A 22811-nucleotide genomic window follows, 5' to 3' on the forward strand; every position below is an offset into this window, starting at 1 on the left:
CAAAGCTATATGCATGGAGTATACAATCATGATATGCAACCTAGCTATCTCCATCCTGTACCATACTGGGGGTATAAAATGGTATACATCAGTGAAAGGGGTGTCCACAGCTCCCTGAAGAACATGCCTGGGTGTGCTCTGAAGCGAGCCAGTAAGCCAGGTGTCCTCTGTCTCCTGCGGGGTCTAAGTGTCTCTGCTCTCTGGAGAGTAATTCCCTGCCGTGTAGGGACTGGGAGGGGGATGGATCTTTGAAAAAATGTAGTAATCTGTGTCTGTCGCCCCCCCTCTGGAGCTGTTTGAGCCTGTAATAATGTCTCTTTGTGGCGCTGTATGTCTAGAATGAATCTCCCCAGTATGCGCTGGTCTGCTGCCTCAAAGATCTGGCGTATGGAATGTGGCTCTCTGAATAAAATGGGATATCTCTCTCTGATGGCTGTATATGCTTTGCATCTGCATACATAATGCTCCTCACTCTCCACCTCCTCTCTGCACAATCTGCATACCCTTTCCTCTCGGGGGATCCGTGCTACTCTGCCAGTCTCAATCTCCAGTCGGTGTGATGAAACTCTGAGCTGACCTTTAGCCACTCGAGAGCCGTGTGGTAAAAAGCCCTCCATATATCTAGGCCTCTCTATAAATCCATCATCAGTGATACTCATGAAGTGATCTCTGTAGTATAGCATCTTCGGTGGAAGAGGCTGTGTAGGCGATATCCATGTCTCTCGTGTATAGAGCTGCCATAGATCCTGTCTCAATACTCTGTTCCTCTCACTATGAGAGAGACGGATATGTGGTGCATCCCTGTCATACTGGAATGGTGGTAGATGATCCATGTCTAGGCCATGCTGTGAGAACCAATGTGTGACCTGTGCATACCATGATCCTCTGTCTCCTGCCTCAGCCAGCTGTCTAGATGCCTCAAAAGCTCTGTATGACAATCTGTCCTGTGGCATCTCTCTGAATCTGTCTAGCAGGCATATAGTCTGAAATATGGCCTCTACCATCATAGGAGACGCAGCAAACTCTGCTCGAATAATGTCATGAGGTACTGATGGTTTGCTGCGTATCATGCGTGCCATCATGAGGGCCTGTGGTCTCCCTATCTGTGTCCACCAATGGGTAGCAAGGCCTGGCGCCCATACCGCTATACTCACCCCTGCTCCGCTATCTAGAATAGCTATAGATTCAATCTTGTTGATCTCCATAGGAAGCATAGTATTTCCTTCATCGTCTTCACAATGCTTGCCAACTTTGTTCACAGGAACCAGAATTGTTTGCTTAAGCATTAGCCCAGAAGCCTTTGCCTTCAACAACTCCCTAACCTGGATGTTCTGGTTCCACAATCCTTGCTCAGTTAATTGTGTAGCCACTTCTCCCCACAATCTTGGCCTAAGCTTTAAGAACTCTGCGAGTGGAATGGTACACGTAACTGGTGCCGACATTAAAGCTTGTACACTCCCTATGTCTCGTTCCTGATGAGGTTGTCGTGTCATTGATGGTACTCGCATGATTTGGCTATGTGCTTCGTACAGTCCTAAATATGAGGGCAGTGTCTTGCAAGTGAGCTTGTTGCTCTGAGCGGAGACAACAGTCTGAGCATCATCTGGTAAAGATAAAGCATCAAATTCTTGAACCCTTTGATTCGAGAATTCTACTATAGAGAACGGTGGTGACTTGTCAGAAGATGCTAGATCCTCAACTTGTTTTTGCACCGCTTCCCAGATCTCCCTTGCTACTGCTTTCTCTATTTCAGGAATTTCATCTCCAAAATCCGCGGTAGTCAATGGTTTTGACTCGTCTGTATTGGTATGAAGTAAATCATCTCCTTCAGGCATTTCTGGGAAATGTAGAGATACAACTTCACTTCCCTTTTCCATGCTTGGCGTGGCTTCTGGTATCATCTCTAAGTTAGGCTTCAGAGAAGCAGGTCCTCTTGCGTACATAGGTGGTGGGCCGTCTATTAGAGTCTGAGTATCCCTAATCAACTGCTTATGGATAGCCAAGTTGATTGTCTCTTCACGAGGGTTGGGATATTCTTGCAACTTCTTAGGCAGCTCGGTCAGAGCTGTGATCCTACTATTATACACTTGAAGCGCTGCATCTAAAGGCTCATACACCTTGTCCACAAGGACTGATCCTCCTGAGCTTTCCTCAGACTCGGATGCTTTTCCCTTTTGCTCATTTTGAGTTTTCTCTCCGATTTGTTTCGTTTTCAACATTCCTTCTAGCTCTTTTGGGATAGAGTTTCCTCCATCAGAGCTCTTCTGCTCCTTCGACTTCTTACTCCCTTTGTTGCGTGGTTTACGTCGAGTTGATTTCTTTCTCTCTTTTCCATCTTTGGATAAAACCTTAATCTCAGAGGGTTTCTCAACAACCTCTTTGACATTCTTTTGCGCTTGGGCTCTAGTCACTACTCTTAGCGACACTAGTTCGTTCTCCTCCTCAGATGTCGTGGGTGATGGAATCACTTCAACATAGTTGAGAGGCGCTTTAGCTTTTTGTGCTACCGGATCCGCAGGCTTCAACAAGCAATCCTTTGGTAGATGGTCAATGCTACACCCTTGGCAAAACCTCTCTATAGGTGGAAACGTAGATGTTGTGCCTATGTTAGCTAAGAGAGGTCGTTTCTTGTTTGGACATTCTCTCGCCCGATGTGGTCCACCACATTCGTAGCATGGTCCTGTTTGTTGTGTGGGGTATAGTCTCTTTGTAGGATATGGTCCTGGATAACCTTGAGTCTTGGTTGGCTGAGATCCTATAAGCATCAAAGTGCTTGGGTCTCCATTAAAGTCATGAACTAGGCTTGGTCCGGTTGGGTTCTCAAAGTAGGGTTCAACAAGAGGACAAGTCATGTGGCATTGAGTACGGACATACCTTTGCTATCGTAGACTTTGGCAAGAACACAAATTACGAAGTGATCCTAGGAAGGCCATTCATGCTCCAATTCAAAATGATTCAAGACTGGGGTTACAATTACTTGTACCTCAGACATGAGAATGTAACCACGAGGGTGAATCTGAAAAACCATGCTTATCGAGATGTGACGCACTCTCCTGTGGATGAGTTTGATTCCGCTTCTTCAGAAGCATCGGGAGAACAAGAGTGACGAGTGGTGATCAATACAAGGATGCAACACAAAGATGGAAGCAGGAAAACAAGAGACTTGACATTCTTATTTAGGACTCTTGTAGAGAGTTCCAAGTTGTAGGTGAGTGTGGGAGTGGGCTTGAGAATAATCCCACATGGGAAGTTTTGGGAGTTTTAGGAGTTTTAGTATAAAAAGTGGCTCATTTGAGAGCTTATGGACACATTGGGCTACACTCATGTTTGAGCTCTCTTGAGACTAGCTCTCCCTCTTGTTCATAGAGGTGCAAGCTCTTCTCTCTCCCCATCTACACTATTGTATGAGCAATGCTCTTCTAATTCTATGCAATGAGATGATGTTTTTCTCTCTTCTCATCTCTATTCTCTAGTGTGCATGCTTCTTTGTTGATGCTTTTGGATTCTCTATTAGGCTTTGTGTGGTAGTGGATTCAAGCTTAAGCTTCTCCATAGCTTGTAGCTTATCCATGGGCAAGGCATTGCTTGAGTAGTGAATGAGAATGCATGTTTATTTCAAGTTCCATTAAGCTTCAAGGTTTGTGTGCATGTTAGGGAAGTAAGTGCTTGAGAATGAAGTATGCTTTGAGCTTGTGTATGCATTAGCTTAGCTTTCTTCTTGTATTAGATGCATGAATGAGTGGGATGATGAGTGAATGAGCTATGGCAAGATTGAGCTTGTGTGTAAAGTCTATGTCAAGGTAGTGGTGTTCATAGCATTCTCTCCATTTGTGGATAAGCTTCCGTACACCGGTACGGGTTGAATCCCTAGCTCCGAAAGGGATGCAAATCCCATTGGATTGAGCTACACACGGATCATGCTACTCTTGCTACAAGTGTAGAGAGTCTTCCATCTCTCCATTGGCGCCGCTGCCGGGGAAAAGACTCAAAACCGGTTGAGAAGCTTGCATTACTACCACTATAACTGAGAAAGAATTGTAGATGAAAGCCAGGAACTGAATAGAAAGAATTATTTAAGAAGAAAAACTCAAATAATCAGGTTGGGGGTGGGAGAGTCTCAGCGCATGAAGGAATTTATTCGGGCAGTATTCAGCGCATGAAAGAATTTATTCGGGTAGTCATTGATGGACGGCACTCGGCACAGAAGAGAGATGAAGAGGAGAGCCCTCTGATTGAGCTTAGCGAAGCCGACGGTGGGGCCAGAAGGCAAGGAGGCGGCTACAGTTGAAGCGCAGAGGAGGAGGAAAAGAAGGCAAGGGCGGCGAAGCGGACTGGCTGCCTGGAGGTAAGGTGGCGCAACCTCTGCAGAGGAGTGGGTGCCAAGTGGTGAGGTGGCCTGTGTCGCCGTCAGCAGCACCGGCGAGGGGGAGCTCGACACTAGCTGAGTTTGTTGAAGAGGAGGAGAGAAGCTGAGGCGGCTGCAGCTGAGGAGGCGAGCGAAGCAGAAGGCGAAGAGAAGGAAGGCGAGTCGGAGGTGTGTAGGCAAGGAGTGAAGGGCTGCAAGGAAGCAAAGGCCGGCGAAGGTTAGGTGGCCGCAAGGAGGCGGAGGTCCAGCTGGGAAAGGCGGCTGCAGCTGTGAAGGGCGGCGGCTGCTGGCTGTAGCAGAAGAGAGGAGGTGAGGAAGGCGAAACCACGCTGCAGAGAACGTGAGGAAGCAAAGGAGACGTAGCCGCAGCAGAGAAATCCGGAGGCGATAAGGTTAGATAAGGTTAGTTTATTTTTTATTTTTTATTTTTTGTTAATTTTCATGTTCTTTGTATTTTTTTTAAAAATAAAAATAAAAATAAAAATAAAAAAAGAACAATAAAATAATAAAAATAAATAAAAATATTTTTTTAAAAAAAAAAGAAAAGAAAAGAAAAAAAATTCTATAAATTATGTGTTTTCTTAGGAGTCCACATTTTTTGCATATTCTGTATTTTTTTTAATTTTTTATAAATTTTTTTTTTGCATAATTAGTATTTTTTAGCATAATTCGTATTTTTGTGTAATTATTAAAATAAAAAAAATAAAAATAAAATAAAAAAGGTATTTACACACATTCATGTTAGTTGCATTTAGTGGTTAGGTAGGGTTTATAAAAAATAATATATATATATATATATATATATATATATATATATGTTAAAAATAAAAAACAATAAATAAAATAAAAAAATAATAAATAAAATTCAAAATTTGGACACTTCTATACGAGCTAAAAATAGCGTATACATCTACGCTCGGGAACTATACTAGGGGGACGTAACACTAGTGTATCATCTAGGGTAACCACTCAAGGGAGCGGCACTCAATCGGTTGATGGCAACTTGGAGAGCATTCTCGAGACATCTTCGGAGTCTCAAACAGAGAGCCTCTTAAGAACCGAGAGTGATATTTCAATGGACATAAACGAGTCATTTGGCATGAATAGACCATCCACACCCATTGGTATGGCAGATTCTGCTAATCCATTTGAAATCCCAGATGGGGAGCTGATTGACAACATGAGACTCCATTTCTTGTATACAAACGCGCATGGCGGTGAGATCTACAAAGATCCAATGAGCCGGTTTATTGTTAAAATTGCAGACATTCATTCTGCATTTGAACCAACACCATGGGTAAACTACCAAGACGATATGTACATGGGTAGAAATGGAGTACGCTACGAGGTCACCAAAAATCCTGAACAAGTGGATGCTTTGGGAGTACTTCAACCTAGCGCACAAGCAAAGCAAAAGAAGGAGCTTCCATCAGACCCAAATGTGCGAGGAACATCGCGCAGACCTGGTACGCCCATTTCTTTACTTGAAGAATTATTTTCCGACAGGAATTGGGAGGATAGAGAAAGAACGGGAAAAGAAAAAGAGACCAAGAAAAACCCATGGGACATAGTAAAAGAAATTCCAGTAGTTAAAATCTATCAGGACGACCCAGTTAAAGAGGTGTATAGGGATGTGGTAGAAACCTACTATGCAACCACTAAGCACCCGAGCTTAGAGCTTCCAGTCACGCATACAATAACTGTAGAGCATCTAGAAGGTTTCACTAAGCGTGTTCATGATAGATGGGGGAACGACTTTAGAACCCTTGAATGGCCAGAGGTTAGGGAAATGACATGGAAAGGAAGGCCCCTTTTCACTGAGGTGTCTCCCTTAGACACGGCACGTCCAGACGAATCTGCCTTTCGAGGAGAAACACTAGCACCACCATGGGCTAGAAACCCAAGTGTGGCTCGACCAGCACCTTCCATGCGAACAACTGCTAAAGGACCAGTCTTTCCAACGATTGATCCTACGAGGAGACCCGGGGCTATTAGAGAATCTAGGGGAGAAGAAAGACCACGAGCAAGTGGATATGTACCTCCAAGAGAACCCCATAGACCAAGTGAACTGACATTTGAAGAGCCTAGATTTAGAGGCCGGGACTCATATAGGAGACATGACAATGAATATTCTAGAAAAGTGAGACCATCTGCACTGCAAAAGCTTGTCAAGAAGTATGACGGATCCGGAGACCCATATGACCATATAGCAGCTTTTAAGCAAGCTATACATGCGGAGCAAGTCATGGATACGCATACGCAAATCGAAGGATTTGGCTTGACGCTAGAGAGTAAGTCTTTATCATGGTTTCAGACTTTAGAGCCTGAGGCAAAGCGGTCTTTCGATGGGCTGGAAAAGAGCTTTATAGTTGCGTTTTCAAAAATGGGAATTAAGCACAATGCGGTAGCTTAAATTTACGCTTTTAAGCAAAAAGATCAAGAATCTGTACGGGATTGCGTAAATAGGCTAAAGCAGTACATCAATCGATGCCCTGACGATGAGAAGCCAAGCCAAGGAAGATTAATTTCAATCTTCCTGGAAGGCTTACGAAACAAGACGCTTCACGCTCACTTGTACGCAAAGAAGCATGTCATCTTCAATGAGTGTTGCATGGATGCCATGGATTATGATGACAACTTTGACATGACTAGCATGGGAAACCAAGATAGTCATCCGGATGATAAACGTAGCTCTGGGAAGGGCTCTGACTCTAGTGTGCCATTGGTTAATCCAGATCAGATTGCCGAGATAGTATTGAAAAAGATGGGGCAATACTACAGACCTTCCTACCGACCCCAACCATCATACATGCATACTGTACCTACAGGCCCTTACGTCTGTGGAGGATGTGGAGGTAGCCATAAAACCGAGCAGTGCCCAACCTTCTCACCATTGGTTGGCAATCAACCAACAAAGAAGTGGTGCCAGCTTTGTAAATGGAACTACACACATGTGACTTCGGACTGCAATCACATTGCAAGGATACAAAGGGAACAAGCAGCCAACTCTGCACCTAGACAGCAAGTTGTGAACCATGAGAGAACCTTAGTTGCTCAAGAGCAAGCACGGCCGGTGCTAGGAGCTCAACCTCCTCCACCTCGCACAGCATCCTTTAGATATGTGGAATATGAGAATCCTGAATTAGGTATGGAGATGGTTAGCTCTCAACCATGCTACATCGAAGTGGAGCATCCTCTTGTCGAACCCTACTTTGAGAACCTAACCGGACCAAGCCTAGTTCATGACTTTAATGGAGACCCAAGCTCTTTGATGCTTGTAGGATCTCAGCCAACCAAGACTCAAGGTTATCCAGGACCGTATCCTACAAAGAGACACGCAACAAACAAGACCATGCTACGAATGTGGTGGACCACATTGGGCGAGAGAATGTCCAAATAAGAAACGACCCCTCTTAGCTAACATAGGCACAACATCTACGTTTCCACCTATAGAGAGGTTTTGCCAAGGGTGTAGCATTGACCATCTACCAAAGGATTGCTTGTTGAAGCCTGCGGATCCGGCAGCACAAAAAGCTAAAGCGCCTCTCAACTATGTTGAAGTGATTCCATCACCCACGACATCTGAGGAGGAGAATGAACTAGTGTTGCTAAGAGTAGTGACTAGAACCCAAGCGCAAAAGAATGTCAAAGAGGGTGTTGAGAAACCCTTTGAGATTAAGGTTTTATCCAAAGATGGAAAAGAGAGAAAGAAATCAACTCGACGTAAACCACACAGCAAGGGGAGTAAGAAGTCGAAGGAGCAGAAGAGCTCTGATGGAGGAAACTCTATCCCAAAAGAGCTAGAAGGAATGTTGAAAACGAAACAAATCGGAGAGAAAACTCAAAATGAGCAAAAGGGAAAAGCATCCGAGTCTGAGGAAAGCTCAGGAGGATCAGTCCTTGTGGACAAGGTGTATGAGCCTTTAGATGCAGCACTTCAAGCGTATAATAGTAGGATCACAGCTCTGACCGAGCTGCCTAAGAAGCTGCAAGAATATCCCAATCCTCGTGAAGAGACAATCAACTTGACTATCCATAAGCAGTTGATTAGGGATACTCAGTCTCTAATAGACGGCCCACCACCTATGTACGCAAGAGGACCTGCTTCTCTGAAGCCTAACTTAGAGACGATACCAGAAGCCACGCCAAGCATGGAAAAGGGAAGTGAAGTTGTATCTCTACATTTCCCAGAAATGCCTGAAGGAGATGATTTGCTTCATACCAATACAGACGAGTCAAAACCATTGACTACCGCGGATTTTGGAGATGAAATTCTTGAAATAGAGGAAGCAGTAGCAAGGGAGATGTGGGAAGCGGTGCAAAAACAAGTTGAGGATCTAGCATCTTCTGACAAGTCACCACCGTTCTCTATAGTAGAATTCTCGAATCAAAGGGTTCAAGAATTTGATGCTTTATCTTTACCAGATGATGCTCAGACTGTTGTCTCAGCTCGGAGCAACAAGCTCACTTGCAAGACACTGCCCTCATATTTAGGACTGTACGAAGCACATAGCCAAATCATGCGAGTACCATCAATGACACGACAACCTCATCAGGAACGAGACATAGGGAGTTTACAAGCTTTAATGTCGGCACCAGTTACGTGTACCATTCCACTCGCAGAGTTCTTAAAGCTTAGGCCAAGATTGTGGGGAGAAGTGGCTACACAATTAACTGAGCAAGGATTGTGGAATCAGAACATCCAGGTTAAGGAGTTGTTGAAGGCAAAGGCTTCTGGGCTAATGCTTAAGCAAATAATTCCGGTTCCTGTGAACAAAGTTGGCAAGCATTGTGAAGACGACGAAGGAAATACTACGCTTCCTGTGGAGATTAACAAGATTGAATCTATAGCTAGTCTAGATAGCGGAGCAGGGGTGAGTATAGCAACAAAAACCGTATGGGAAATGTGGGGAAAACCTGCAATTAGAAGTACAAGGATGACTTTGCAATTGGCAGACGGAAATCTAGAGAGTCCCATAGGATTGTTTGAGAACGTTATAGTCAAGTCATGTGGCATTGAGTACGGACATACCTTTGCTATCGTAGACTTTGGCAAGAACACAAATTACGAAGTGATCCTAGAAAGGCCATTCATGCGCCAATTCAAAATGATTCAAGACTGGGGTTACAATTACTTGTACCTCAGACATGAGAATGTAACCACGAGGGTGAATCTGAAAAACCATGCTTATCGAGATATACCTTGCGAGGTAGTAGCACACGGGTGAGGTCTCATTTCTCATGGGAAGGAAAGCAAGGTTCACATGGTTGCTAGCATGGTTCACATGGTTGCTATTGTGTGAATGAGGGCACACATGGTGGCTCGGAGCAAAAGTTTAATGAAGTGCGGTCACTTTTGTGCAGTTCATTACCCCTAGAGAGGATTGAAGAGATGGCTGAAAAGGCAAGGCAATTTGAGGCTTCAAAAAATTGTGGGGGAGAGGAAGCACCGGCCTCACGACCGGGAAGCACATCAAATGTGGGCACTGGGTACTCATGCATCCAGCGGTGGTAGCCATACAACATCACATGTGGGAGTTGGTGGTCCTTCGGCTTCACTCTCTATGGCTATTGGTGGAGCACCCTCACGTCCGGCTACGGCGGAATGTTTTAAAGTTTATGTTTTATGTGTTTTTTTATCATTACACTATTGTTTTAGGTAGCTTCTATAAGTTTTTTTAATATTTAAGAATTAATGAAAATATTGTTTTTTCGAAACCTCGTGGTTTCTTAGCCAAGGGACGAAAGCTTACAAAACAAAACCCCAAAAACCTCGAAACGAAAAAAACCTTGAAACGTTTGTTGTGACTATGCCTGGGATTAAGCATGTCCATGTGCATGCACATGACATCATGTCCTGCCCGGGGGACAAAGATAGCCTACATCGGCATACCAAAACAACCCCCCCTCCCCCTACACACACACACACACACACATTGCGGGCGGAGTGCCTAGGGCAAAGAGGGGATAATCGTGAGGAGCCTTTTACAGAAAACAAGACATTACAAAAGCCAAAAGGATCCTAAAATATATAACTCAGATTTCCTGGCCAGAGATTCCAACACTTACAACTGAATAGATAGATTTTCAGAAGTTAACAAACTTCCCGCACGGTAGAACGTCGATGATGATCTAATGTCGTCTTCTTGTGTCGACGTTTCCACAATCCCGACACTTGCTGGTCAACTGTGGGACGTGTACATGCAAGGATCAGATGCTTCGTGATGGTGCTTGTAGTACAGATGGCTACAATCCTTTTAGGCAAGATAGCCAAGATAGAGGAACCAGAGGAAAAAGAAGAGCTCCTTCATGATATAAGTACCTTGCTTACATGTGATGCTGCAGAATCTTCAAGAGTATAGGAGCACCACGAGGTGGAGCTGGCGGTGCTCAGAAAACGCAAGGAGAGGTGCCAAGAGAGGCTTGGTCTCAGTTGCGGAGTTGGTGCGTTGATGAAGAAACAGGCTCTATGTGGCTTGCTGCAGGGGCAGCAGAAGCCTCAATAGGAACTGTGAAGTTGCAGGCAGTGGCCCAAACTCGCCATGAAGAGGAGCTGCGAGGGACACACACAAAATGAGAATGCAGGAGTGCTGAGAAGCTACCTGCAGTGTGGCTGAGACAATGGCGGAACTAGGCTGCTCAGCTGTCCGCACTAACGCCCGGATGGGCGGTGGCAACTTGCGCACTAGCGCCACCCAATTGGGCAGGCGGAGTTGGCAGTGCTCCGCTCGGGGGTGGCTGAGCGAGGCGGTGGAGCGCAAAGAGAGAGAACAATGCAGAGCAAAGTAACACAAGTGGCAGCAATATCAAAAAACGCGCAGAGGTTGTGTCCAGACTAACTCTGAAATACCCAAGTATTGGGTCCCAAATACCCTTTGAAGGGCCCCCACCACGTATGGTGTATTTGCTTTATTGAATGAGTAGAATGACAATATCTTGGTTGTAAATAGCCTGGACTGAACTGACTTGACTTGGACAGCTCCCTTGGCTGAGACACCTGTCAGCGTGAAGTCTAATCCCTTGTTCTGCACGTTTCCACCAAGCTTTGGCCTTTCTTTTGGCTGGTCTACAGCCATGGAATTTCATCACTTGTAGAGAACGAGATGATTTATGCGCTATGCTGCCTTCAGCACATGTTTCCACCTGCTAGTCAATTTGCATAAAGGCTGTCAGCCTGTTTTCTAAATATTGTATTGGAAGGGCACTAGGACTTGTTTGTGCATTAAGTGGACTAGTGTTTGCCGACAACTATGGAAGATGCCATTTGGTATGACAATTGAGTTGTGTTGTGGGTTGTGCTAGGGTTAGTACGGTTGGTAAAGCTTGGTGCACTAAGATTGGATGTCCTATTGGGATTCAGCTCGTTCTCCAGGCAGGGAAAGAGATATCATCAGAGGATATGGCCATAACATTGCTGTCACATTTGCCCTCTCAGTACTCAGCCTTTTACTCTTCGTTGATCACCAGTGGAAGACTCAGCACCATCACATAGGAGGAGCTTGTGCCCGTGGTCTTGGACTTGGAGGAGCGATTCACGAACCCTTCACAGGGCGGAGGTTCTGAGGCCTTAACCGGCCAACGGTCAAAAGGCTGTAATAACAACAACAAGGGCAAAGGGAAGGCTTCATCGGAGAAGTCTTCTGAGAAGAAGCCTGATTCAGATGGAGAGAAACTGAAGGCCGAGAGGACCTATAATGATGGTGAGAAAGGCCACTATTGGAGGAAGTGTCCCAAGCAGATTGGGAAGAGTGCTGATTCTTCGGCTTTAGCTGCAAAGACTCCAGCCTTGTGCACTTGAGGTGTTGGACACGGATGCTTCATCTTCTTCGAGCGAGGAGGCAGTTGGCTTCACCGTGCAAAGGATATACTCGGGAATGGATTCTTGATAGTGGTGCTTCCATGCACATGACTCCTTCCCGTGACTTCTTTCAGGATCTAAAACGGCAGTCAGGCCGCATTTTTATTGGCGACAACTCCACCATACCAATACACAGTGAGGGCCGGATGGAGATCATTCCCAATGGCAGAGGGGAGAAGCATTCCTCTCGTGTTCTTTACGTCCCAGCACTTGGTTTTCATCTGTTGTCAGTGCATGAGGTGTGCAGGACTGGCTTTCGGGTGGAGTTTGAGGAGCATTCTGTTGCTCTACGGGACCGTGAGACTGGCCAGGTTGTGTGGGAAGGCAGCAATATACAAACTCTCCACACTGTCCTCTTTGACCGGTTCTCAGATTGGTGATTTGTGGCACTTTCGGTTTGGCCACTTGAATGTGGATGCACTGTGGCAAGCGATCCGGGACCAGATAGTGGTTGGCTTGCCAGATGTTGGTAGCAGGCAAGGATGCTGGAGTTCTTGCATTTGTGGCAAGCAGCACAAGAAATCTTTTCTGAAGCAGGCTTTCAGGCAGGCTTCGAAACTTTTGGAGTTGGTACACACTGACTTGAGTGGACCTATGCAAACTACATCCTTGGGAGGTTCTTTGTACTTTATGCTACTTGTTGATGACTGTTCCAGATTCACATGGGTTTATTTCCTTTCACAGAAGGACCAAGCTTTTGCTCGGTTCAAGCAGTGGCATATGATGGTGGAGAAAGAGTCTAGCTTGCAAGTGAAGACTCTTCAGGCTGACAAAGGAGGAGAATTTTCTTCCAATGCTTTTGTGAGATTTTGCAAGCGGGAGCTGGCCAATACAGGTTCGCTGTTAGGGAATGGAGTAGTTCAACGTAAGAACATGATTCTGGTGGAGATGGCGAGGACAATGCTGGAGCATCGTGATCTTCCTCGTTCACTTTGGGGAGAGGCTGTGGCTACGGTTGTCCATATTCTCAACCGTTCTCCGATGACTTCAGTACCGAACATGACTCCCTTTGAGGCATATTTTGGGAGGAAACCTGATGTCTCCCATTTCCATGTGTTTGGGAGCGATGCATATGTTCACATTCCGAAGAAGCAAAGGGGGAAGCTCGACTCAAAGTCCCAAACGCTTGTCTTTGTGGGTTATAACTCTCTTTCCAAGTTGTATGATCCAGAGAGGAACGAGGTTGTTGTCAGCAGGGATGTGGTCTTTGATGAGCATGTTCCGGTTTCCACTGTTGATGAGCCGCCACTTCTTGGAGACCCAGAAGATTCTTATGATGATTCCTAGTCTATTGTTCCAGCTGGACAGCCTTAGTCAGTTGAGGAGGTTGAGCTTGCAGTTGGAGATGAGCCCCCGCACAGCAGCAAGAGGCTCCGCGTTCTGTTCGAGTACCCAGGTGGTTGGTGGACACCCTTCGGGAGTCAGGTGTCACGGAGCTTCCCTCCGAATGGACCACAGAGGATGAACCTCGTTCGTGACAAAAGTCATTCAGCGGAGCTTTTATAGGTAAACTATGCTTTGATGTCTCGTATCATGCGGGACAAAGAGCCCACTTCACGGTCTGTCATTGGTGTCAAGTGGGTCTTTCAAACCAAGTATATGTCAGATGGGTCGGTGGACAAACACAAAGCCAGACTCGTGGCTAAGGGCTATGCTCAGCGGCCTGGCATCGACTATGAGGATACCTTTGCACCGATAGCGAGGATGACCACGATTCAGACCGTTCTTGCTCTTGCTTCAGCGGTGGCCCGTATATCAGATGGATGTTAAATCTGCGCTCCTTAATGGTGACCTGCAGGAGGAGGTGTATGTTGAGCAGCCTCCAGGCTTTGAGGTTCCAGGATCAAAGGGGATGGTTTACAGGTTGCGGAAGGCCTTGTATGGTCTTAAGCAAGCTCCCAGGACTTGGAATCAGAAGATTGATTCCTTCTTTCTACAGACTGGATTTTAGAGATCGGTTGCAGATTCCAACTTGTATCTCTTTTGAGAACGCGGCATGGTCACGTTGATGATTCTTTATGTGGATGACCTCATTCTCACCGACGACCATCTGGAGCACATTGCAGTGACGAAGGCTGCCTTATCAAAGGAGTTTGACATGACCGATTTAGGCTTACTCCACTTCTTCTTGGGATTGGAGATCTGGTAGACCCAAAGGGGGTTCTTTGTTTCTCAGCATTGGTATGTTCATGAGTTGCTTGAGGCCTTTGGGATGGAGAACTGCAAGCCTATCACGTCGCCGATGGACCCGAACACGACGCTTACAGTGAATGATCCTTGTGAGCCAGTTGATGCCTCTCTATACCGGAAGTTGGTTGGTTCATTGATCTGGTTGCTGAACACCAGATTGGTCTTGAGCTTTCCTGTGGGGCTATTGAGCTCATTCATGCAGACGCTGTTGAAGTCTCATTGGGACGCAGGTTTGCGGATCTTGTGGTATCTGCAAGGTACAAAGGATCTTGGACTATTCGACACCGTTGGAGGTGACACGAAGGAACAAGTTCGACTCCAAGGTTGGAGTGACTTAGATTGGGAAGGAGATCCAGACACGAGGAGATCCATATCAGGCTACAGTTTTTCCCTTGGCTCAGGAGCGGTTTCATGGAGCAGCAAGAGACAGCCGACTATTGCCTTGTCATCAACAGTGGTAGAGTACCGGGCTGCTTGTGGTGCTGCTTGCGAGGTTGTGTGGCTGTGGAGGTTGCTTGGCGAGATTGGGTTTCCACAGAAGGAGCCCATGGTCATCCAGTGCGATAACGAGAGCTATATTGCTATTGCTCGGAACCCGGTCTTCCATGCCTGGACCAAGCACATAGAGATACAATATCACTTTGTTCGTGAGAAGATCTTGGCTGGTGACATCTTGCTTCTTTATTGTTCCACGGAGGACAATGCGGCGGACCTCTTCACGAAGTCTCTACCTCAGGCTATGCTCCGGCGGCACTCCAGCTTATTGGGGTTGGTTCCACATCCAGGAGCTGAGAGGGGGTGTTAGCAGTCATCTCCTGTCTGTACACTATGTCAGGGCCTCTGTTGTGGGTGTGCCCGCCCAGTTTTGGTGTGTCCCCATTTTTTCCTCACTTCCATGTATTTTTTCCCATTTTTGCTTGATCTACTGGCCGACTGCACATTTGCTGGCCGACTTGGCTAGAGCAGATCGTGGGCTGCTGTCGGCCTGTTTTGTGCTGGCCCGACCAGCAGCCTGGGGCCATATAAAATGGCCCCTTGCCCCCCCACACTGTTCATTGTGTATTCCGGGATTTCTTTGGTGTATATAGCAGAGTTACACTAGCTTCTCTCTCTCTTGCATCTGTGTATTGCTCTCTACAGCAGTTGTCTTCATTTCGGCTGTGCATTCTGACAAAGAGTTGGATTGACAGTAAGCAATTGGATCTTTGTAGCAAGGTCTACAAGATGAGTCTTACACTGGCCTAGGGAAGAGGCAGTAGACTTGAGTAGATGCTATGGACAGATGTCCAGATCCGGGGATTCGCTCACATAGGCTTGTCTCCTTATTGCATTCTCAAGGACGTGAATTGAACACCAGGAGGGAAGTATGTTACGTCCTGACAGGCCTAGGGGGGCAAGGGACGTGGATTAACCCAAGATTAGGTTTAAGGCTAAGCAGGGGGTGGGGAGCTAGTGGATTCACACGTGGGCTAAGGACCTCATCAGGATGAGATCTAGATTGGCTAAGAGGTTATAATTAATAGTGTAGGGCTAATAATGGGTAAAGAATTGCTTTGTAGATGCCAAGCCCTGAATGTTTTTGATAGCTAACCATCCCATGTATATATATGCTTGATTAATGCTGGTCGGCCTGTTTTAGCTATTGTCTGTGTGTTAATAATACCCACGACGAGCATAACTGCTTGTATGTTCACACGTATGGGCTGCCTGCCCTGTGCAGGCCCTTCCTGGCTGCCCACTGTGCTGCCCTGCTGCCCTGTACAATGGCGGACTTCTATTGTGCGCTGCCCATGACCAGTACCTGGAGGCTGCCATGTGGCACCACTGTAGGTGACATGTCTCACGTTTTTGCAACATTTGCTTACAGTTGCTGCTGTCTTAACAAGCCGGAAATCTTGATCATGGTTGAAGAAATTTACATTGCTTACTTCTCAAGCAATACATTATGTAAACGCTTCCATGAAAAGCTATTGTGAAAAAATTGTATAAGCATTCTGCTCCTTGCCAAACACTCTCACATTGCAGATGCCTGTGAGTTATGGAATCCCTTCAGATACATGCACCTACATAATAATGCTGTGTGCGGTAGCATGAAAAGCTTAACCCAACTAAACATAGCTAGCCGATATAACTTGCAGTTGGAACTTTGTACTTCTGATGCCTTCTTCTCCTCGTTTTGAAAGAGGTGCACAGATGTGTCTGCTTTATTAGCTTATATATTTTTCCTTTTCCTAAGAATAAATTAAAAATCTGTGTGCCGGCCTATCTGCAGTTACATTGAGGGCTTGTGTCATTCACAATTATGATTTGCTGGCCTAGTGTGCCCCGGTGAACATGGCATATACGTTACAACTCCACGGATCTCCTAAATGCAAAACATGAGTGATTAGGACAAACCCCCTAAGAGGGGTGCATGTTAACTCACCACCCAACTGCAGGTTCACATTCGCAAACCTACGTACCTAGTACTAATCTTTAGGATTAGTGGTCTAATCGAGCAAGGCTAGGGGAGCCTTGGGATCGGAGGAAGCAAGTTGATACAGGCAGCTAAGGCAGTATATTGGGTATTTATGACTGGACAGTTATTTATAGGAGAAGTAGCCACTATATAAGTGAGACTTAGGTTATTATTGTTCGCGGAGAGTTATTCACTCTGTGGTCTGTGATGGACCAGGATTATCTTTGGGGACATGATTGGATTTGACGGATTGCAGACGGTCATGCCGAGGGCCTTAGCACGCAGGCGTTGGTAGTATACTAGTGCTGACTGGCATGATTCGTGGGATTGGAGCCTTAGCCTCTGGCTTGGGGGAGGTCTACTTACGGTTGGGTGGTGAGCTAGCTTGCACCGCTCAATGATGCCATTGAACACCATTCCCATTCTGCCCTAGCTATGTCACTAGTATGACACGTGCAATCTAGAATGGCGGTAGGGGCTGATGCATGTGACTAACACACGTCCTGAGACCTAAGGCTATTAGATGTATTTTAAAATATCACGAGAGTTTGGTACCGAGTAGATTTTAGCATCTTGCAGGTGTTGCGAGCAGGGCTTGAAAGGTTAAGAGATGTTATTCATGCACCCTACTAATGCTGAGCTTCAAAGGCCCCTTTTAAAAGCGAAGTCTTCTTTTGAATCTTAACTGGATTGCAAGCTTGCAGTCAAAGGTCTTCTGTAGCCTGTTTAAGCCTCATAAAAATTCTGTCAATTTTACTGCATTGAGTTCTAAATTTATGAGTGTGCAATGTTTGTGATAGGCTGCAGCACCCTACTGCCATGACCTTCCTTGATAGGCACACTCTTGGAAATGAGGCATCCTCAATACTGGTGATCGCGGAAGGTCCTCAGGTTATGCACATTGAAATCTGTTCAAATATTTGAATGCTGTTTTCAGGTCTACCAAAATTTGTGATATGTTTCTTTGATTGGTTGTGCTGCAGCTTAGCTTCTGGGATCTGAGAGCAGGTGAGAATGATGGCTGTGTGCAACGTATACTGGGTTCAGCAACGTTGGACCCTTTGTATGCTGTCTGCAGCTCTTCCAGTGGACTCGTTGGCACTGGTGGAGCTGAACGTTCTGCTGTTATCTTTGACAGGAGAAAGTTAGTTTTTAACCAACGTTATCTTCTTTCGTGTTTCTCAAACTGTAGTCACACAATGAAGGCTTCAGACCATCATGATCGTGAAGCTGAAACTATTTTGAGCAGTGATGTCATGTTGTCATTGCATGTAGCTAGTTCTGTTTTCACTTCAATGACTCGCTGTTATGTGAAGCCATTATCAATTTTGAATTGTAGGTGGACAGCCATATCCAGGTGGACCAATTGCTTGAAGTATGAAGTATGTATTGAACCTGCTTTATTTATAGGGTTACCTTACTTTCTCTGCATTTGTGCCTTTTCTACTGTGGATTCCTTAGCCGTCAAGTTGATGTTGAATACTCTTCAGATTACAGGGATGTCCTTTTCAGCTCTGGACCAGAATATCCTTTACGTGCATGGGCTGGACTATGAGGTGAAGATAATGTCATAACATTTGAGATTTTAAAAGCAAGGCTGTTGAGGAGGCTTTGTTCTTAGGTTCACAAATCTGCACTATGCAAGCTTGATGTGAAGGTCGTTTGAGCAGGTGGTTTGTGGTGGATGGAACAATGGAGTAGGTGATTCAAAGAGGCAGTACTTTGCTTTTCGTGGTGATTCTAGGTGGCTTGGACTCAGTAAGGTATGTGCATGTATTCTTTTTCCTCTTTCTTGACCTTTGTGTGCGTGCATATGTAGCTGTATGCCGATTTCCAGTGAGTCTACCGTAGAGAATTGAGGATAAATTGCACACTGTCTCAGTGTACCGACTCAGATATAATAGCCGGATGGTGCGAGTCAGGGAGCATTTTTGCAGGTGAAGCAATATGTGAACCAGGTTTGTGAGGAGGATACTTGAATACATGTATTTCTTCTGGTGCTTTTCAACCTTGTTGTGTTGGACTTGGTAAATGGTTCAAGTTCTTTAGAATATGAGGAACAGTTACTCCATTGGTGAGCCCCTTCAAAACATCAGCAGCTGGACTTGTGACCTGGACCATGGAGGTCATTTATAATAGCACAATATTTACAACAAAATATATTTGGAAACTTAAAGGTCAATCAGCTCTGAAAATTATTATTTTCTAGCTCGTAAGCTCAATAGAAAAACAAGTGTTTCTGCTGATGACTCTCTATGGAGTTCTTGAGCTCTTCTCTTCTAGCACTGTCCAATTGTCTACCTTTTGAAGCGATCAAATGTTCTTTCTAGCTTGGTTTCTTTGAGGTGTTTGGATTGGGGTGTCAAATGAACTGTGATAAGGACTGGAAACTCTTCTGGATAAGCAATGACATCTATTCTGGATGCTAAAGTTTACAAAACAAGAAATTTTCCCTTGATCTCACAGTTCTCTTACCCCTTATCTTGCATGGTTGCCAGATCCTGTGAATGCTACACGACTGTGGCAGCACCTCACATCTCAAACATTCAAGTGCATGTGGGATGTTTGTGCAAATACCTCGGTCTGCACAACCCTGCTAAATAGCAGAGCACAAATTGCAACCTTAAGTTTCCATCAATGGTTAGTTCTTCTAAATAAAACACTGTAAATGTAAGTGCTACTAAGGAAAGTAGGCATGCACTTTAGACCTTCAAAATTATGTTCAAAATGCTACTATCATTTTGAGTAGTCAAATATAATCATTGACTTAATTCGTAAACATATGAAATGGACCAGTTGGATGATGCTGAAATTTTTGAGCTAGCCAGAACTCTCAAAACTGTTTGCATATTGAAGTGACATAGAATGCAGTCTTCTAAGAGAGAGAGAGAGAGAGATTATGTCAATGCCGTACCAAAGTCAGCGGTCTTTACGACCTGGGTAATATGTCTTGAGCAATCCACATTGGTGTGAAAGCATGTTAATAAAATGTAAAACAGAGGATTGACTACTTCATGTTAGAAGTCAGAAATGCTTGTCTATAAAAGCTAGGTTTAATTGTGGCATGATGCAAATAGATGTGAGATAAATTTCCCTAGAGAGAGATGCATAGATAAGACTAAAAAACGTCTATGGGAGGCCAAAAAATGGCTGTACGCAAATGCATATGCTACAAGTCCATTAGTTAAGGATTGAGAGTACATCAGACTTTGACAGTGATCAGATAGAGGAAATGAGAAGAAAATCTACTAATCAGCTAGTATAGATTCAGCATCAGAGAACTTGTCAACGAATGAAGACTGGGGGCTACGTTAAGTAGAGAGTAAAAGTATGTTGGTATGGGGGTGTTGACTTCTTGGATGAACCTTTTTGTATTGAAGGATGTGTGGATGTGAGTTTGTTTGCTATCCAAAGCTTAGTGCTCTTGGAGTTTGTTTGATTGCTTGAACATGTCAAGTTGGTGTCCCGTGGTTGTATAAGTTAAAATTGTATGGTTTGTGCAACTTGATTTTTCCATTTGGTAGTCCATGTTGCCTCGATGACTCTTTCTCCATAGTACTCTACCTACTACTTGTATCACCCTTTTGATACTCTACCTCCTCATTGTACCACCCTTTTGGTAAACTCCTCAAGACGATTTTCCCCGAGGTGAGACTTGTGCTTTAACTAATCCTTAACTTGAGTTTTTACCTCTGTTTCAAGGGCTTCCATGATTCTGTTGATGTTGTCCTCTACCTCCTTTGCTTTGGCTAGGGTAGACTGTTTCTGTATTCTTGTAACATTCTAACACAATAAGACCGTGTTTAATAGTTTGGAGCCGGTTCCAATTCTTCGATAGTAGCATGATAAGAGGTATGCAGTCCAGTCATGGTTGTCACTTAGTGTAGGGTATTGATGCTTGCATAGGAACCCTCTCTTATCATTTTTAAACGGTTGATTATTTTCTAAATTGATCTCTGTATTTTTTTAAATCATTATAGCCCAATGGTAGCGCTCACGCCTCCAAAGCTGGAAGTTCTACTGACTTCCCATCTCCCTTAATGGCATCTAATTTCACTACCAACTCTTACACAAGTTTTTAAATAAAAAATGACACATATGAAACTGATACAAACATTCAAACTCTTAATAAGGTCTTAATCACATTGGAGAGGAGACACCCGCTAAAGACTACTATGTTCAAGAGATTTATGAGTTAGGAACTTAAGATTGGTTGATTTATGTTTGCCAAAGTCCTACATGAGTCCCCTTTTGTCCTTGAAGATTGTCTATTCGTTGAGGGTTTTTGAACCTTTCAAATAGTTAGCTTTCTTCTGCTTCCATTACAACCGGATGAGCTCTTTATTCCCCATACTTTATGCCATTTAGGATTTAAAATCGTCAGAATTCCAAAAATTTCACCCAGTGATCGAAACAAACATGAAACTTGGAAAGGGTGCTAGCGGAACGTCCGCTATCGATGAACCACACCTACGCTTATGATCGATGGAGATCGTGAAGCACCTCACAAAAAGGATAATTGTAAATTGGTTAGCACATATGAATTTGAGTTACATGTCGTCGTTCAAGTCATACGGATTTTATGCTTGTTTGTGCGAGTGAAAAAAAAAAACCATACATAAAATATGCCGGGGAGTTGACAGTCCTCCCCAAAATTTTATAAACATAAGGGAACACGCCTTTCCCTCATTTCCCAAATAACACTCTCGGTATCGAAAGCGGACCAAAGATACACCTTTCGTGTTGAAAGTGGCCATTAGTTTGTTAGTTTATAAAAGAGAGAAAATAGGAATACCTTTGTCAACCAACAATAGTCAAGTCAATGATGTGCGATGAGTCTTGTGTGATATTGTTTCACAATCCCTGATTATTGTAGAGGTATAACCATTGTTGGTGCATACGAGACCTAGTAAACCAAAGCCGCAATTTGTAAAAAAATATCAAAAAAAGAAGATGCAGTCAAAACTTCTATTGCAAGTGGCTATCGTTCTTTAATTAAATATTTCTTTAAAAAAGTACCCCACCCACCCTTGCCTTGCCTCTTTCTTCTCTCCGTCGGACAACCCTTCTTTGTGTCAATGCTTGCAGCCCCGCCCTCGTTGACTGCCTTCAACCCCACCGTTGCCACCCGCGGGCCTGCTGGCTATACGTACACAAGCTCACTGCCATTTCATGTTTATGAATTTGGATGTGCTTAGTTGTGGTGTGGTTAAGCATCGTCAGATGCAAAGCTCAAGATGGTTTTGTCAACCTCATCGCTTCTTTCATGTATAGCACTGTCAATCTACTTGAAATTCACAGAAAAACGGTGAGCTACTATGTACTGACGAGTTTGCAATTACCTTTTATAGATGCATCTTGCCTGCCCAGTTGTAAAGAAGTACCATTCAAAATCATGGATGTAGAGGCAACGTGGAGGCATTTTCTGCAAGAGAAAGTGGGGACGTCCAAGACCACAATAAGCCGAGGTTTGTTTTTTAATTGCTAAATTATTTCATGTGTACTTTCATGAACTTTAAGATATAGGCGTGTATCAATATATTTGTAAATATAATTGATGAAACTTTAGAATTCCATGTGAGAGGTATAGAGTACTTTCATGAACTTTAAAATCATAGGCTTCTAGCCACCGCATGATATATATTAGTTCTAATGTATTTCAGGTACATGAGTAGTGCGTATATATATAAAAATAGATAAATTATATATATATATATATACAATTTATATATTTCACTTACATAGATCTTATATACAATATATGTATATATAAATAGATATAGATAAAGGTTGCACAATTAGCAACATGATTATTCAGTAGTTTGATCGCTAGCTCTAGCAAATAGGAATTAAGGACGAGATTAATTGGACACATAAAAATAACTATACCTAGTAGTTTACTACTGAATCCCGAGTTCAAGTGGTAGGCACATAACTTA

General features: G+C 44.3%; 1 protein-coding gene across 1 annotated transcript in view; it reads left to right on the top strand.

Annotated features, from left to right (window-relative positions):
* LOC147640931 (uncharacterized) overlaps positions 1 to 19116 on the top strand; it is a 96733-nt gene extending 77617 nt beyond the window's left edge. The window contains exons 8-13 of the mRNA XM_086816645.1: positions 17673 to 17763; positions 17856 to 18016; positions 18212 to 18254; positions 18363 to 18428; positions 18543 to 18635; positions 18755 to 19116. Of these exons, the coding sequence (XP_086672771.1) occupies positions 17673 to 17763; positions 17856 to 18016; positions 18212 to 18254; positions 18363 to 18428; positions 18543 to 18635; positions 18755 to 18838 (538 nt within the window). The 3' untranslated portion in view covers positions 18839 to 19116. The remainder of the gene's footprint in view (positions 1 to 17672; positions 17764 to 17855; positions 18017 to 18211; positions 18255 to 18362; positions 18429 to 18542; positions 18636 to 18754) is intronic.
* Positions 19117 to 22811: the final 3695 nt, after the last annotated feature.

The sequence above is a fragment of the Cibotium barometz genome, chromosome 2, assembly GCF_041138505.1.
Source record: "Cibotium barometz isolate CiBa-2024 chromosome 2, ASM4113850v1, whole genome shotgun sequence".
NCBI classification, from domain to species: domain Eukaryota; kingdom Viridiplantae; phylum Streptophyta; class Polypodiopsida; order Cyatheales; family Cibotiaceae; genus Cibotium; species Cibotium barometz.